The 17,491-nt window shown below is 41.9% G+C and overlaps 2 protein-coding genes across 2 annotated transcripts; both read left to right on the forward strand.

Moving 5' to 3' along the window:
* Positions 1-8,517: 8,517 nt before the first annotated feature.
* On the forward strand, positions 8,518-12,332 carry LOC117966113 (protein FAM136A-like). The gene is made up of 3 exons (XM_059008683.1): positions 8,518-9,102; positions 10,526-10,666; positions 11,685-12,332. The coding sequence occupies exons 1-3, from the start codon at positions 9,016-9,018 to the stop codon at positions 11,871-11,873; spliced, it is 417 nt and encodes a 138-aa protein (XP_058864666.1). The 5' UTR covers positions 8,518-9,015; the 3' UTR covers positions 11,874-12,332.
* Positions 12,333-13,782: 1,450 nt separating this feature from the next.
* Positions 13,783-16,623, forward strand: LOC117966108 (small nuclear ribonucleoprotein G). Its single transcript, XM_034911531.2, has 4 exons — positions 13,783-13,948; positions 14,720-14,742; positions 15,092-15,216; positions 15,972-16,623. The coding sequence occupies exons 1-4, from the start codon at positions 13,917-13,919 to the stop codon at positions 16,020-16,022; spliced, it is 231 nt and encodes a 76-aa protein (XP_034767422.1). The 5' UTR covers positions 13,783-13,916; the 3' UTR covers positions 16,023-16,623.
* The last annotated feature ends 868 nt before the right edge of the window (positions 16,624-17,491 follow it).

Here is a 17,491-nt window from a genome sequence, read left to right on the forward strand (position 1 = left end):
ACACAACACAGGGCAGCAAAGAAACAACAACACAGAAACAAGAGACACAACACAGGGCAGCAAAGAAACAACAACACAGAAACAAGAGACACAACACAGGGCAGCAAAGAAACAACAACACAGAAACAAGAGACACAACACAGGACAGCAAAGAAACAACAACACAGAAACAAGAGACACAACACAGGGCAGCAAAGAAACAACAACACAGAAACAAGAGACACAACACAGGGCAGCAAAGAAACAACAACAACACAGAAACAAGAGACACAACACAGGGCAGGAAAGAAACAACAACACAGAAACATGAGACACAACACAGGACAGCAAAGAAACAACAACACAGAAACAAGAGACACAACACAGGGCAGCAAAGAAACAACAACAACACAGAAACAAGAGACACAACACAGGGCAGCAAAGAAACAACAACACAGAAACATGAGACATAACACAGGACAGCAAAGAGACAACAACAACACAGAAACAAGAGACACAACACAGGGCAGCAAAGAAACAACAACACAGAAACAAGAGGCACAACACAGGGCAGCAAAGAGACAACAACACAGAAACAAGAGACACAACACAGGGCAGCAAAGAAACAACAACAACACAGAAACAAGAGACACAACACAGGACAGCAAAGAGACAACAACACAGAAACAAGAGGCACAACACAGGGCAGCAAAGAAACAACAACACAGAAACAAGAGACACAACACAGGACAGCAAAGAAACAACAACACAGAAACAAGAGACACAACACAGGACAGCAAAGAGACAACAACACAGAAACAAGAGGCACAACACAGGGCAGCAAAGAAACAACAACACAGAAACAAGAGACACAACACAGGACAGCAAAGAGACAACAACACAGAAACAAGAGGCACAACACAGGGCAGCAAAGAAACAACAACACAGAAACAAGAGGCACAACACAGGACAGCAAAGAGACAACAACACAGAAACAAGAGACACAACACAGGGCAGCAAAGAAACAACAACACAGAAACAAGAGACACAACACAGGACAGCAAAGAAACAACAACAACACAGAAACAAGAGACACAACACAGGGCAGCAAAGAAACAACAACACAGAAACAAGAGACACAACACAGGACAGCAAAGAGACAACAACACAGAAACAAGAGACACAACACAGGGCAGCAAAGAAACAACAACACAGAAACAAGAGGCACAACACAGGACAGCAAAGAAACAACAACAACACAGAAACAAGAGACACAACACAGGACAGCAAAGAGACAACAACACAGAAACAAGAGACACAACACAGGGCAGGAAAGAAACAACAACACAGAAACATGAGACACAACACAGGACAGCAAAGAAACAACAACACAGAAACAAGAGACACAACACAGGGCAGGAAAGAAACAACAACACAGAAACAAGAGGCACAACACAGGACAGCAAAGAAACAACAACACAGAAACAAGAGACACAACACAGGGCAGCAAAGAAACAACAACACAGAAACAAGAGACACAACACAGGACAGCAAAGAAACAACAACACAGAAACAAGAGACACAACACAGGGCAGCAAAGAAACAACAACAACACAGAAACAAGAGACACAACACAGGGCAGCAAAGAAACAACAACACAGAAACAAGAGGCACAACACAGGACAGCAAAGAGACAACAACACAGAAACAAGAGACACAACACAGGGCAGCAAAGAGACAACAACACAGAAACAAGAGACACAACACAGGGCAGCAAAGAAACAACAACACAGAAACAAGAGGCACAACACAGGACAGCAAAGAAACAACACAGAGAAACAAGAGACACAACACAGGACAGCAAAGAGACAACAACACAGAAACAAGAGACACAACACAGGACAGCAAAGAGACAACAACACAGAAACAAGAGGCACAACACAGGGCAGCAAAGAAACAACAACACAGAAACAAGAGACACAACACAGGACAGCAAAGAGACAACAACACAGAAACAAGAGGCACAACAGGACAGCAAAGAAACAACAACACAGAAACAAGAGGCACAACACAGGACAGCAAAGAAACAACAACACAGAAACAAGAGACACAACACAGGACAGCAAAGAGACAACAACACAGAAACAAGAGACACAACAGGACAGCAAAGAAACAACAACACAGAAACAAGAGACACAACACAGGACAGCAAAGAGACAACAACACAGAAACAAGAGACACAACACAGGGCAGCAAAGAAACAACAACACAGAAACAAGAGGCACAACACAGGACAGCAAAGAAACAACAACACAGAAACAAGAGACACAACACAGGACAGCAAAGAGACAACAACACAGAAACAAGAGACACAACACAGGGCAGCAAAGAAACAACAACACAGAAACAAGAGACACAACACAGGACAGCAAAGAAACAACAACACAGAAACAAGAGACACAACACAGGACAGCAAAGAGACAACACACAGAAACAAGAGACACAACACAGGACAGCAAAGAGACAACACAGAAACAAGAGACACAACACAGGACAGCAAAGAGACAACAACACAGAAACATGAGACACAACACAGGACAGCAAAGAAACAACAACACAGAAACAAGAGACACAACACAGGGCAGGAAAGAAACAACAACACAGAAACAAGAGGCACAACACAGGACAGCAAAGAAACAACAACACAGAAACAAGAGACACAACACATGGCAGCAAAGAAACAACAACACAGAAACAAGAGACACAACACAGGACAGCAAAGAAACAACAACACAGAAACAAGAGACACAACACAGGGCAGCAAAGAAACAACAACAACACAGAAACAAGAGACACAACACAGGGCAGCAAAGAAACAACAACACAGAAACAAGAGGCACAACACAGGACAGCAAAGAGACAACAACACAGAAACAAGAGACACAACACAGGGCAGCAAAGAGACAACAACACAGAAACAAGAGACACAACACAGGGCAGCAAAGAAACAACAACACAGAAACAAGAGGCACAACACAGGACAGCAAAGAAACAACAACACAGAAACAAGAGACACAACACAGGACAGCAAAGAGACAACAACACAGAAACAAGAGACACAACACAGGACAGCAAAGAGACAACAACACAGAAACAAGAGGCACAACACAGGGCAGCAAAGAAACAACAACACAGAAACAAGAGACACAACACAGGACAGCAAAGAGACAACAACACAGAAACAAGAGGCACAACAGGACAGCAAAGAAACAACAACACAGAAACAAGAGACACAACACAGGACAGCAAAGAGACAACAACACAGAAACAAGAGGCACAACAGGACAGCAAAGAGACAACAACACAGAAACAAGAGACACAACACAGGGCAGCAAAGAAACAACAACACAGAAACAAGAGACACAACACAGGACAGCAAAGAAACAACAACACAGAAACAAGAGACACAACACAGGACAGCAAAGAGACAACAACACAGAAACAAGAGACACAACACAGGACAGCAAAGAGACAACAACACAGAAACAAGAGACACAACACAGGACAGCAAAGAGACAACAACACAAAAACAAGAGACACAACACAGGGCAGCAAAGAAACAACAACACAGAAACAAGAGGCACTACACAGGACAGCAAAGAAACAACAACACAGAAACAAGAGACACAACACAGGACAGCAAAGAGACAACAACACAGAAACAAGAGACACAACACAGGGCAGCAAAGAAACAACAACACAGAAACAAGAGACACAACACAGGACAGCAAAGAAACAACACAGAGAAACAAGACACAACACAGGACAGCAAAGAAACAACAACACAGAAACAAGAGACACAACACAGGGCAGCAAAGAAACAACAACAACACAGAAACAAGAGGCACAACACAGGGCAGCAAAGAAACAACAACAACACAGAAACAAGAGACTCAACACAGGACAGCAAAGAGACAACAACACAGAAACAAGAGGCACTACACAAGACAGCAAAGAGACAACAACACAGAAACAAGAGACACAACACAGGACAGCAAAGAGACAACAACAACACAGAAACAACACAGGGAAATAAAGATACAACAGAAAAACAAGTTACAAGCTGACAAATAAAAAGGATAATAGAAATTACCATCAGTGGTAAATGAAGAAAAGAAAAGTTAATCCAAAGGGAAACAGGACATCAAACAAAGATCAAATAAGAACATAAGATATCAATGAAAATAAAGAAAAAATAAATCTAAATATGGGATCAAGTACAGGGAAATAAAAACAAGGTGAAATAAAACCAGCGAAAATGAAGAAAACCATAAGAAAAAGAGACAAGGTGTGAAATAAAGGAAAGAAACATGAAGACAAAGAAAGGGAAATCAAGAAAACATGTAAGAAAGGACAAGAGAAAAGAAAAAGAAAGCAAAGGAAAATAGAGAAAAAGAAGAGAGACAAAGCAAAGAAAAATAGTGGCAAAGAAAAAAGAAAATAGAGAAAGCAAAGGAAAATAGAAAAGAAAAGAGAGTAAGCAAAGGAAAATAGAAAAGAAAAGAGAGTAAGCAAAGGAAAATAGAAAAGAAAAGAGAGTAAGCAAAGGAAAACAGAAAAGAAAAGAGAGTAAGCAAAGGAAAATAGAAAAGAAAAGAAAGATAATGCAAAGGAAATAAAGAAAAGAGAAAATAGAGAAAGCAAAGGAAAATAGAGAAAAAGAAGAGAGAATAAGCAAAGGAAAATAGAAAAGATAATGCAAAGGAAAATATAGAAAAAAGAGATGCAAAGGAAATAAAGAAAAATAAAAGAGATAAAGGAAAGGAAAATAGAGAAAAAGAAAAGAAAAAAGAAAGGAAAGCAGAGGAAAAAACAAAAAAATAAAAAATAAGGAGAAGAGAAAGCATACAGACTGGGGCTCAAGTCAACACAGTGTTCCCCGTGTCAGCCTGACAGAGGGAGTCCTGGGGTTCAGAACGGGGCTAGGCGGAGCAACGACCCTTTCAATACAAGCAGGTACTTCTTACATAGTTTTTACATTGCTCTCCGTTAACAGAGTGTTGAGGACAATATAAGACCGATTGTCTTGTGATATTGAAGCTTCAATACGACTCTTATCTTGTTTGGACCCCGCACTAGAAAAGACAAAACAGAAACATTTTTAAAAAAACAAGATCAAGCCAAGAGGGGGGAAAAATGTTAAATGACTTGCTCTCATTTTTACGTGTGTGTTACACAAATAAACATTAAAAAAAAAACACTTATTTTTTATTATTTAAAGTCGGCGTTGAATTGTTAAGTAGCGTACCGTTGTTCTTTCTTCTGGTTAATAAATGGGTAATTGTATGTAAAAATAATGTGATATCTTGTAACAATTGTAAGTCCCCCTGGGTAAGGGCGTCTGCTAAGAAATAAATAATAATAATAATAATAATAATTGCGATGCTGTTGTGTTGACATCATTAAGATCTCGGGGCAGAGTTGTGAAGAACAGTAAGCTGCTGCAGTGGTCGCCGGCACAGTGAATAAGCAGATCAAACAGGGACAAATAGGACGCCTGCACTCAGAGGGCATATGATACAAAAATAATCACTGTCATTCTTTTACACTGCTTTCATCTGAAGCCAGTTTTAACTGATTAACAAACAGCGACTTTGCTGTTGTGAGGAGCTCAGAATACTGCGGATTTGCAATTTTGATCAATGATGTGTTGGAACTGATCAAAAGGGAATTGGGAATTTGAACTGGAAATTGATGCACAGTATCACTCCTTATCCAACACAGTTAGAGTTTACAGGTCACTGGAGGTTACTTGGGGCGGAGTTAGAACCTCAGCTTACCCAATCCTGACCATGCACAGCAATGCAATAGTACCTTCAAGGCAAACCACGCCTCGAAGCTAAAGAAGCAGGGTTATATATGGATTTGCTTTGGAAAATGTGTTGCCTTTTTTTCAAATGTCATTTCTTACTTTTCATCAGATCACAAGTGCATCAAACGTGTAAGAGTTTTTACTTCTCAACGTGTACAGCATTGCTGTCATGCCACTGTACAGCGCGGGTCTCGTATTATCAATGCAATAAAGCCGCGTAACGCGGTCACTTCTTTACAATTACCCGAAGCGGCACAATTCACGTTGCGTTAGTACGTTAAGATTTTTTTTTAACAAAGTACGGTTTTCAAATTATTTTTTGTCAGGGTTAATAATCGAATGATTAGAGATTGTGTTTGAAAAGTGTTTTTGAATCGAATTAATAGACAGTAGTCGTACTGTGAACGTGGCACGTCGTTTCAGCACTTTCAGAATGTAACCCGTATGTTGTCCTGTAAATTCAATATATTTAATAATAAACAAATATAAAAATAAAAAATGACATTTAAAGACTGTACGCTGGCATGCGCGCAAACATAAAGACATCTTCAAACCCCAAACTAACCTGACCTCGTCCGCATACTGACAGGTGCGCCGCACTTTGGCAGCGCAATCTTTGGTGGCGAACATTTTTCTCAAATGTAATCTCGTGTACGTTTAGACGTTTCAAGGATATTGTTTCTGTTTTTATAAACCTCCAAATAAAAGAGGGGGCAATGGAACGGCTCTTTCAGTCGCCCTGGCAACTGCTGCCTGTGCATTTCCTCAGACTTTATTTTTAAGTCAATAATAATAATAATAATAATAATAATAATAATAATAATAATAATAATAATAATATCAGCCTGGTCGTGGGTTAAAATAAAAGAGAGGGCTTGTGTTTTGAAATAACTTTTTTTGTGTGTTTTGAAATGACTTTTGTTTTTTGTCACAAAGTTTATTCTCCAGGTTGTAGTGTTTGACGCGGCAGTGACGTGCGGTCAGGGTAGGCAAGGCAACTGCCTACCTAGTGAGAATACAACAAAAAGAAACACATTCAATTGTGTATGACTGTTTATTACCTTTCGTTGTCACAACGCATTTCTGCATAGTGGATTTTTTTTTTTTTTTTTTTTTTTTTTGGTAATTATAATTATAATTCTGCTCTCTATAAGCCTGCCAAGCGAATCTATGTAAATTGGGGAGTGAGACTGGCCAGTGTCTACCCAACCACTGACCTCACCGCACGTTACTGTGACGCAGCATATATAAAACAATGTAAACACAATAAAAAATACAGCAGAGACAGGTAGAGTGTTATAAGAATACAGAATCGCCTCTCAAACAGAAGAACAAGAAAATAAATCAATGAACCAATAGTTCAAAACAGGAGATTGTTCAAAACGGGTAATGGGAGATACTGAAATTGAAGGAATCTATGAAAAAGACCTAGGAATTGATGTTGACTCAGAAATGTCTTCATCTAGACAATGTGCGGAAGCTATAAAAAAAAAGGCCAACAAGATGCTCGGATATATTGTTTGAAGTGTTGAATTTAAATTAAGGGAAGTAATGTTAAAACTTTACAATGCATTAGTAAGACCTCACCTAGAATATTGTGTTCAGTTCTGGTCACCTCGTTACAAAAAGGATATTGTTGCTCTAGAAAGAGTGCAAAGAAGAGCAACCAGAATTATTCTGGGTTTAAAAGGCATGTCGTATGCAGACAGTCTAAAAGAATTGAATTTATTAAGTCTTGAACAAAGAAGACTATGCTGCGATCTGATTCAAGCATTCAAAATCCTAAAAAGTATTGACAATGTCGACCCAGGGGACTTTTTTGAACTGAAAAAAGAAACCAGGACCAGGGGTCACAAATGGAGATTAGATAAAGGGGCATTCAGAACAGAAAATAGGAGGCACTTTTTTACACAGAGAATTGTGAGGGTCTGGAACCAACTCCCCAGTAATGTTGTTGAAGCTGACACCCTGGGATCCTTCAAGAAGCTGCTTGATGAGATTCTGGGATCAATAAGCTACTAACAACCAAACGAGCAAGATGGGCTGAATGGCCTCCTCTCGTTTGTAAACTTTCTTATGTTCTTATGCATTACGATAAACCCTGTTTGGGTTACTTACCTGCAATCCGCTGTGTGGATTGAGGAGAACCCAATTGGAAATACAGGGGTCTTTTTAGCAGGGATTACCCCTTCAAATCTGGGGGTAACAACTGGAGATGCGCTGTGCAGCAGAGTTCAGTCCGGATGGAACTACATGGAACATCGGAGCAGAGGGCTGAAGGGAACTATAATAGGCGCGCACAGATACTGTGCTGGTAAGGCTATCGATGTGCTGAGGTAGGATTTGTTTGAGTTCCTGTCGAACTCATTATATGCCACTGCTGTTAATGAATGTTACCCTGCCCTATAATTTAGCCACTTTAGCTATTACACACTCAATCTCAACCCCGTGTATTATCAGTCATACAACCAGTTCTACCAGCTTTGGTATATAAAATAAGGGTGTTTTGGTGACAGTCTTGCAGTTTCATTATCTTTGTGAAGCGTACAATATAGCACAGTATTTTATGATGTAGTGTTTCCTCTGCCCTTGGTGTGGCGCTGTGGAATTGTATATTCAATTCCCGCGGGCTGCCAATCTACTCTCCTAAATCAATGAACGGCACTCTATGGTCCCGGGGAGACGGAAGTAGTGTACCGTGCGAGTCCACGCCGGGACAGAGGGAGGGTCGAGATTAAGAAGCAGAGAGGGTCACCTTTAAACGAGACTGTCCTCGCTACGAGTTACAGGAGTGACGGAACGTGTCATTGCTGTTGTGATAAACAGTCGGAACTTTATACAGAAGAAAACGGGCCCGAACTCTGAAACCGCAAGCCAGCTCACAGTATTCAAATTTCACCGCTTCGGAAAAAAATAAATGCACACATAACAAATTAAATAATGTTAAAAAGCAACATTTAAATTGGTTAACGTTTTTGTGCATTCGTAACTTTATATAAGTTCGGAAATTCCGATTCGATTAATTCTCGTTCCTGAGGAGCGTGGCGGTTCAGTTCAGTAGTGTACAGTAAGGTTCGGTCGCTGTTCCACGCAACTCTGCTCTGCTGCTGTCCAGTCCTGTTCTGTTCTGTTCTCTGGCCCGGTTCGGCAGAATTCTCTTCAGCATGGCAGAGGCGCAGCAGGCTCGGGTCCAGTCTGCCGTGGAAAGCATGGTTCAGGATTTGGAACTGAACCACATCCGCAAGATGCAGGTGAGCCCAACAGCGCGTGGTGTGTAATACAGTAGAACCATCATATCCGATCCTGTAAGATGCGATCCCCGCTATTAACCGAAGGACCTCTGGCTGCTACTGAACGGTGCTGGTGGAAACTGATCAATGCACATTTTATTAAGGGTCTAAAACAGTAAAGTCAGCTCTTAGGAGGACAGAAGCACTGCTTTGCATATAACAAAAAAGAAAAGATGGTACTTTTGGGAATTCAGGTTCACTTTTTACAAAAAGCCACAGCCCAGTTTAACCATGCTCAATAAAAGAAAGCAAGGGATTCATATATAATCACTGTACCCTTAAAAATCTATAACAACATTCTTCAAAACGCACTTACTGTCCAAAGAAAGTGTGTGTTACATTGTGAGAGCACAGTGAGGGCCGTTTTCAGAATGCTGTTTCGTTAATTGCCAGATACTGTATTGTTTTGCAGTGTGTTTCTGTGTGTGTTGCACTGTATTGTTTTGCAGTGTGTTTCTGTGTGTGTTGCACTGCATTGTTTTGCAGTGTGTTTCTGTGTGTATTGCACTGTATTGTTTTGCAGTGTGTTTCTGTGTGTATTGCACTGTTGTTTTGCAGTGTGTTTCTGTGTGTGTTGCACTGCATTGTTTTGCAGTGTGTTTCTGTGTGTATTGCACTGTATTGTTTTGCAGTGTGTTTCTGTGTGTATTGCACTGTATTGTTTTGCAGTGTGTTTCTGTGTGTGTTGCACTGCATTGTTTTGCAGTGTGTTTCTGTGTGTGTTGCACTGTATTGTTTTGCAGTGTGTTTCTGTGTGTATTGCACTGTATTGTTTTGCAGTGTGTTTCTGTGTGTATTGCACTGTATTGTTTTGCAGTGTGTTTCTGTGTGTGTTGCACTGTATTGTTTTGCAGTGTGTTTCTGTGTGTGTTGCACTGCATTGTTTTGCAGTGTGTTTCTGTGTGTATTGCACTGTATTGTTTGCAGTGTCTTTCTGTGTGTATTGCACTGTATTGTTTTGCTGTTTCTGTGTGTATTGCACTGTATTGTTTGCAGTGTGTTTCTGTGTGCAGCACGATAGGATTGTACACTGTACTAACTGGAGTTCAATTGTAACATCCTCCCATTAGTTTTGCATCCTGTTTGTTGCAGGCTTGTAAATATAGACTCAATGCTAGCCTGTGTTTTACTGTCACCTCAGGAATGTGGTATGGGGTATAAGACTCCCATTGCATAGCAGTGGGATCCATTCCTGGTTTTACTATAATTTTAATAAAACACAGTGGCTGTACACTGTGGCTAATCAAGCTCATAGTAAAACTCAGAATGGGTGACAGTGCTGTGCAATAGAAGTCTTCTTAACATCCCTGACAATGCATTGCTCTAACCACTAGGACTACACTGCAGTTACCCTAACCTCCGTCTCTGTCTCTGTGTTCTGCAGGCGCGCATGTTCCACTGCAGCGCTGATTGCTGCGAGCGGCCGGGAGCCTCCATGCAGCAGGTGCACCAGTGCATGGAGCGCTGCCACACCCCGCTAGCGCAGGCCCAGGGTGTGGTGACGGGGGAGCTGGAGCGCTTCCAGGTCAGAGGGGCTGAACAGTAATGAATGATGGGAGTCAGACCTGGGGTCAAATCCAATTCCAATCACACTGCTGAAATTACAGTTACAATTACAGTGCTGTTCTGTTCCGTTACAATTATGCTGCAATAATTACAATTATGGTTACACTGAAAAGTAACCTAAACAAGTGCACACATAGACATGCTTTCTCTGCTTGTATTAAATAACCAGGATCAATGACATGGTACGATTACAGTAACGCAGCTGTGCCAATGTTAAACTACAATTACTATTACATTGTAATTGCAAGGAGTTCTGAAGTTGTAATGGAGCCCAGGTCTGGGTTGGAACTATAATAGATTATGGTGATTAGAGCTGCATGAACCAGTTGTTGGATTACTGGGATGGAGCTCTCCACAGAAAGCAGGGGCTGACACTCGGGAGGGTCTCTGCTGTCCATCGGGCTGATTCACCATTCAGAGTGAAACGAGTGAAGAAGCAGCTGCTGGGGTTTGTGACGATCGCTGCTTTTCTTTTCACTCGGAATGGCAAATCAGCCCGATCGACAGCAGCGACCCTCACCTGCGTAGAGCTTGATCCGCATAATAATCGTTTGTGCAGCTCTGTTTTCCAATAAAAAAGCCAGCAAGTGAGAAGCAGACAGAAAAAGAGGGATGCACAGCAGCTTCATCCATTCCAGATTTTACTCCCCGGAGTGGATCAAACTGCTATGCAGTGGGAGACTCATTTCCATCCCTGGTGTGAGAGAGAAAGGACTGCGGACTAGGGAGAAAGAGACACTTCCTGCGAGTTAACCCTTTCATGCACGGCAACCTCATGGAGACAGATACAAAAACTCTGTTCTAGTCTTTATATGGGGACAAATGTAAGATGTAAATTCATGATAACCTCAAATGAGGATGCCGTTTTATCCCCAGATAATGTAATGGAAAACATGTTAACTACTTTTTTGCAGCTGTTTTCAATGTTTCACGCATGAAAGTGTTAAAAGGTGATTTGAGATGATTTTACCCCTCAGGACCGGCTGGCTCGCTGCACCATGCACTGCAACGACAAGGCGAAGGACTCGTTTGACTCGGGTTCAAAGGAGCCGGTGGTGAGAGCTCAGCTGGAGCGCTGTGTCTCTGCCTGCGTGGATGAACACCTCAACCTGCTGCCCAGCATGACCCGCAAACTGAGAGACACGCTGGACTCCATCGGCAAATAGAGCCAGAACCAGAACCGATCAGCAGGACCGCACTGAGCACCAGGGCCCGCCGGACTCCTCTAACAAAACCACAAACTGAGGGACTAGAGATAGCTGCAGCAGCGCTGTACAATGAGGGCAGGGCTGCTGCGGGCAGGCAGTCATCACGGCTCTGTTAGGGGTTTAATGGTTCCTGATGGTTTTGCTGCCTCTGCCTCCTCTCCAGACTCTGTACCTCAGTGCTGTTACAGTCTGGGGAAACGGAAGCACCTGCCAACTGAGTGCCTGCTAGCACCCCCTCGATCAGGATTTGTCAAACTTTCTGACATTAGCTATAACAGTAATATGAGTGTGTGTTGCATGTGGCAGGTGTTTTTTACACTGTGAGTGCGTTCGTCTTGTCAGCGATGCGGTTTCTTCTCATTTATGGAATTCAATGAGTTTTGTAATAAAATAAAATCAATATCTGTGAAACTGAAACTTGAGTGCCTGTCGTTTATCTGCCCATAAGATACAACACAACAAATAATGCTCTGAATGAAGAAAGTAAACCACAGCTGGATTGTACAGTATTTCACAACACAGCGAATCACCCTGGATTGCATCAAGCACCTCTCTGTGATTATCCCAGGTTTACCCTGATGAACAATCCATGCGGATTCCCCGGTGCTGTAAAATTCTCTTAAAGAATCTAGCGATGGTTTTTTCGAGTGGGGTACTGCTGATCAATTCAACCCCAAAGCTGTTCACTTTGTCACTGAATAGTATGTACATGGATGGCAATAAGACTTGATTAGCCACAGTGTGTATAGGTAACAAGTGCAGATGTGTCGTATTAAACTCCTAGTAAAACCAGGAATGGATCAAACTGCTATGCAATGGGAGTCATATTTCCATCACTGGAATGCTTGCATACAGTGCTGCGCAGTTAGGATCGCAGGGATGGAAATAAGACTCCTATTGCATAGCAGTTTCCAGGTTTTACTATGAGCTTGATTAGCCACCGTGTGTATAGGTAACAAGTTCAGGTGTGACTCACAGTAAAACCTGGAATGGATCACACTGCTATGCAATGGGGGGGGAGGTCTTATTGCCGTCTCTGTATTTAATTTTGCTTGTGACTGAAATGTTTTCGAACACAATTCTTTATAACAGTATATTATAGAACCTTAAATGAATGATAACCAAGATTAAAACCAAACACATTCTTAGTAATGAATAGGTCAACACTTTATAAAAAATAAACAAGGGAATGACCTATCATTTTTAGTTTTAGAAGAAATCAATTGAGTTAATCTATAATATAGAAGAATAAAGAAAAGTTAATAGACTCATTCCCGCGAGAGGTTTCAATAAAAAGGAATAGCAGATCATTGCATCGTTAACTGCACTATGTAGTAAATGACATCACAAGCATACATTTAAATAGAAATAAATGCGTGTAGTTACCATGTCACCAAAATCCTAGAAGTACCTCCACTGTTTGTTTTCAAACACACTTTCTTGACAAAGGCGTGTTAAACACACCAAAACGTTAGGAAGCTTCTCTTTTGAGCAAACACGACATATAAGAGTGCTAACTATGTGGGTCGCGGTTGCAATGGTGGTTAAAATGGGTTACAGCAATCACACATAGCTTTAATTATAACACAAAAAGAGCCCAACGGTATTTATTAAAACACGTATTAATAACATCTTTAAAAAACATGTCATTATAGCAGAACAACACAGCTGTGTACAGTATCATTAAACCCGCTTTTCTTAGCATTTAAAACAATTTAGCAGAACCCGCCCCGTCGGCAGGTGGCGTGTCTCTGGGTGACCTCGTTCGACTAATTGGTGCTCGATTCCCAGTCCTCGCTGATCCGTTCCGCCTGGCTCGATTTCTCAACACTGTTCGAACGCTAGTAGATGACGGGGTATGACGTCAGAATCCGCCTCTTCTTCGGTCGGTGCTGCGTGGAGAGGCGCTTTGAATCCCGGGGAGACATTTAGCGGGCTGCAGGCGATCGGGTTACTAGCTGCCCTGTGCGTACAGTTTATCTTTACTTATTTGTTGGAATCATGAGCAAGGCGCACCCCCCAGAGTTGAAAAAGTGAGTATTTTGTTTGGGGAGGGAAAATAGTTAATAAAATGTCCGGATTGAGGCAGTATGGCGTTCGCTTCGTTGTACGCAAATTCACCGGGTCGCGAGTTCTCGCTTAACACTGAAAATATACAACCAACAAACTAGGCTATTAAGATGACTATTTTATCTACGACAGACTAATAATAATATCGACTTGAATTATGTTAGGCCTCTGCACCGTCATTGTTTTTTATCGTTTTGTAATTGATAGGTGGTGTTGGCGTGTAGGCCTCGCCGCTTGTTGCAATACGTGCAGTGTACGTGTATGTGACAAAAAGGATATGAGTTGTGTCGTTAAAATTAAGATGCTAATGAATCGTGTGTGCTTTTGTGTTAAATTGCACAGCGCTTGTTATGAAAATGCAATTAAACAAACTTCAGCGCCGTAAAATAGCAGTGATCTTTAAATATAAAAATAGTCCATTCTTGACAAGTTCGGGGTAGGGTCGCATACTGCGTTTTATAAGGGTTCTCGACACGAATTATTAATTCTTAAATTCAAGTTTGTGTGGTTATTGAAAAAGGCAACGTATCTTTTCTTGCGCAATTGGTACGTGAATTGAGGTGTTGTAAACCGCTAGTGTACCTCGAACACGAACTCAGTCTGTGTTGCCGGGTTGCAGGCCTTCCATGTGCCCATACTGGGATGTGTTCTGCTGTACTTCTAGAGGCCAGACTTGTTGAGTAAGACCTGATTGACTAACCCATTGCGTTCTGTTTTTGTTGCCTGTCTTCTAGGTTCATGGACAAGAAGCTGTCTTGTGAGTATGGCTGTGTCTCATCTTTCACCCTCTCTGTATCTCAGTTAGATGAATGACCCTTCTGTTCCTCCCCTGTCTGTGACCCTCACCCTCCTCCTTGCTCTCGTCAGACTCTCACACTCCCTCTTCACTTCTTACTACAGTTCTCCTCTCCCTTCCTTTTTCACTCCCTCCTTTTCTCGTTCTCTTCTCTCCTTGTATTCTATCTCCCTCCTACCCACCTCTCCTGTCTCCTCACACACTCCTCTCCCCAATCTCTTCTCCACTCATCCCTCTGTTCTTTTTTCTCTCTCTCTCTCACTCATCCTCTCCTCTCACTTACTCCCCCCTTCTCTCTCTTCCTCTCCAGTGAAGCTGAACGGCGGGCGTCAGGTCCAGGGGATCCTGCGTGGGTTTGACCCCTTCATGAACCTTGTGATGGATGAGTGTTTGGAGATGGCTGCAGGAGGTCAGCAGAACACCATCGGCATGGTGGTGAGTGATAGTCGTGCATACTGATTTAAATCACTAAACTCCTCAATAATGAGATCCAAGTCATTATTTTATTACTATAACATCTCAAAAAGCTTGGCAAATGTCTGTGATATTCTTTGAGCGCTGGATGTGGAAGCAGCTATCTTGTTTGTTTGTGGTGAAGGGATTGTGTGTATTGCTCAGATCCACCTCTTTTTTTTTTTTCGTGTTCTACCAGTCTCATGCGGCCATTGAAAGGTTTTCTCGGCTTTTTCTGGAGAAAAAACGACTAGAGACCTGTGCTTGATGTCTTTTTGATGTCGGACAGGGTCCGACATCGGACCGGAGAGGAATCATTGTAATGTCAGACTTGGTCCGACATAGGACTGCAAAGGGTTAGATTCGGTTTGATCACACTGACAGTAAATCAAGAAGGTCTGGAGGCCGGAGAAGTTCTCGCTGGTCCTGATTGATGATAATGTAAAGTGATTTACTGTTAGCGTGAGCTAACCGTGAATAAAAGGAGTACACACAGTTTTGCAGGGATGTTAATGACTCCCATTGCACAGCAGTGTCACCCATTCCAGCTTTTACTACAAGCTTGATCAGCCACAGTGTATAGGTAACAAGCTCAGGTGTGTCTTATTAAACTCATAGTAAAACCAGGAATGGATCAAACTGCTATGCAATGGGAATTTAGTTTCCGTACCTGTATTATCAGTGCAGTAATTGATTTTATTTAACCCCCATACGTTTCCTCTTGTATCTCCGAACAGGTAATCAGAGGAAACAGCATCATCATGTTGGAAGCTCTGGAGCGGGTATGAGGGGGGAGTGGCCATATGTGAAGGCCCCACCCATCAGGAGGAGGGGTCTACAGAGAAGGGGAGGAGCATCACTTTTACAACTAGCAGACTCTGATTCCAAGGGCAGTCTAGTCCCTTATTGGCTGTTAAGGATAGCAAAACAAATGTGTGAATTCTAGTAGTGTTCAGGAGTCCTTTTCAGATGTAGTATGTAATGGTGTAGGGGTTTGAAAACCTGTGGAACAAGCAGGCGGATGATGTTAGAAGAACTGAGGACTCCAATCCAACACAAGATGTGGGGTCCAGTGGAGAGTAAGGGGTCCAGTATACAGTAGAATATATAGTGGTCAGAATGCATTGTGTCTGACCGCCAAGCAAGTTAGTCTAAAATACCCTAATGGAATGAAGACTCGTGTCTCCGTTAGCGACAGTGGGGTGTGAATGCTCTGCTAGTCCTTGTATCCACTGTATCTCTTCATCTGTCAATCTTTGGGGGAGGGGGAGGGGCTAGTTGTCTAAAGTGATGCAAATGTTTTTGTTTTGTTGCTTTATCAGTTCCATAGCTTGATTTTTGAGCTGGAGATATTGTTTGTTTTCATAATAAAAATGTTTTTTTATGAAACACTGCATGTGTCTTTTATTATTACCTTAATGAACATCAAACAGTAAATTGAGAAGCACTCTGATTTCTGTTAATTATTTTATTACAAAGGTTTAAAAAGTCATTAGCAAGAGAAGGGAGGTCTGTGATAATGTTATTGGTGCTGTGATAGTACAAATCAATAGATATGAATCCCAAAGCCTCAGTCGCACTTCTTTACAGTGGTACAAAAGAGAAACTTGGTGATGCGAGGTGCACAGCGAGACCCGTTGTAACACAGATTTATTACAACCATTCCCTTAACCCTTTGCGGTCCTTTTATTAAATGCGCGTCAGGCACGCCAGGTCTAATTTATTTTCACACGCAGTTAATTTTAGACGCGCTGTTTAAAAGTATTTTTTTTCACAGTCAAATGGGTTTAAAAGGCCCTGCATATCAACAAAGCACTCACTAGGCATCTCCAGCCCCGCCCCACCCTTTCGTTCGCTATCACTAGACAAATGCTTTGAAAAGGTTTGCAAACGATCTTGATCACATGAGAGAGTCAGCCGGAGTCCCTGATTTTAAAGTGTTACCGTTAGATTAATAAGCACTTTCAGACAGAGTGAGTGGAGCATTCGCACAGGCCTATTCCAGGCGAATGGACTCAATCCTGGGCAGTGATTGGGTCAGTTTGTGGTTCATTACGATGTGTGATCGTTTATATTGGACCACTTGAGTTCGAATGACCTGCTATGCTTTTAAATGTTCTGAACACACAACTGCCCATATGTGTGCCTCTGTCTTTACTGCTGCACCTGCAAGGCAATTTGATCAGCTCCTTGCTTAAATGCAACATCGTATCACATATCAGCTTCAGCTGGCAGTCCTCTCACCCAAACTGCACGA

The sequence above is a fragment of the Acipenser ruthenus genome, chromosome 37 (assembly GCF_902713425.1).
Source record: "Acipenser ruthenus chromosome 37, fAciRut3.2 maternal haplotype, whole genome shotgun sequence".
In the NCBI taxonomy this organism is placed as follows: Eukaryota; Metazoa; Chordata; class Actinopteri; order Acipenseriformes; family Acipenseridae; genus Acipenser; species Acipenser ruthenus.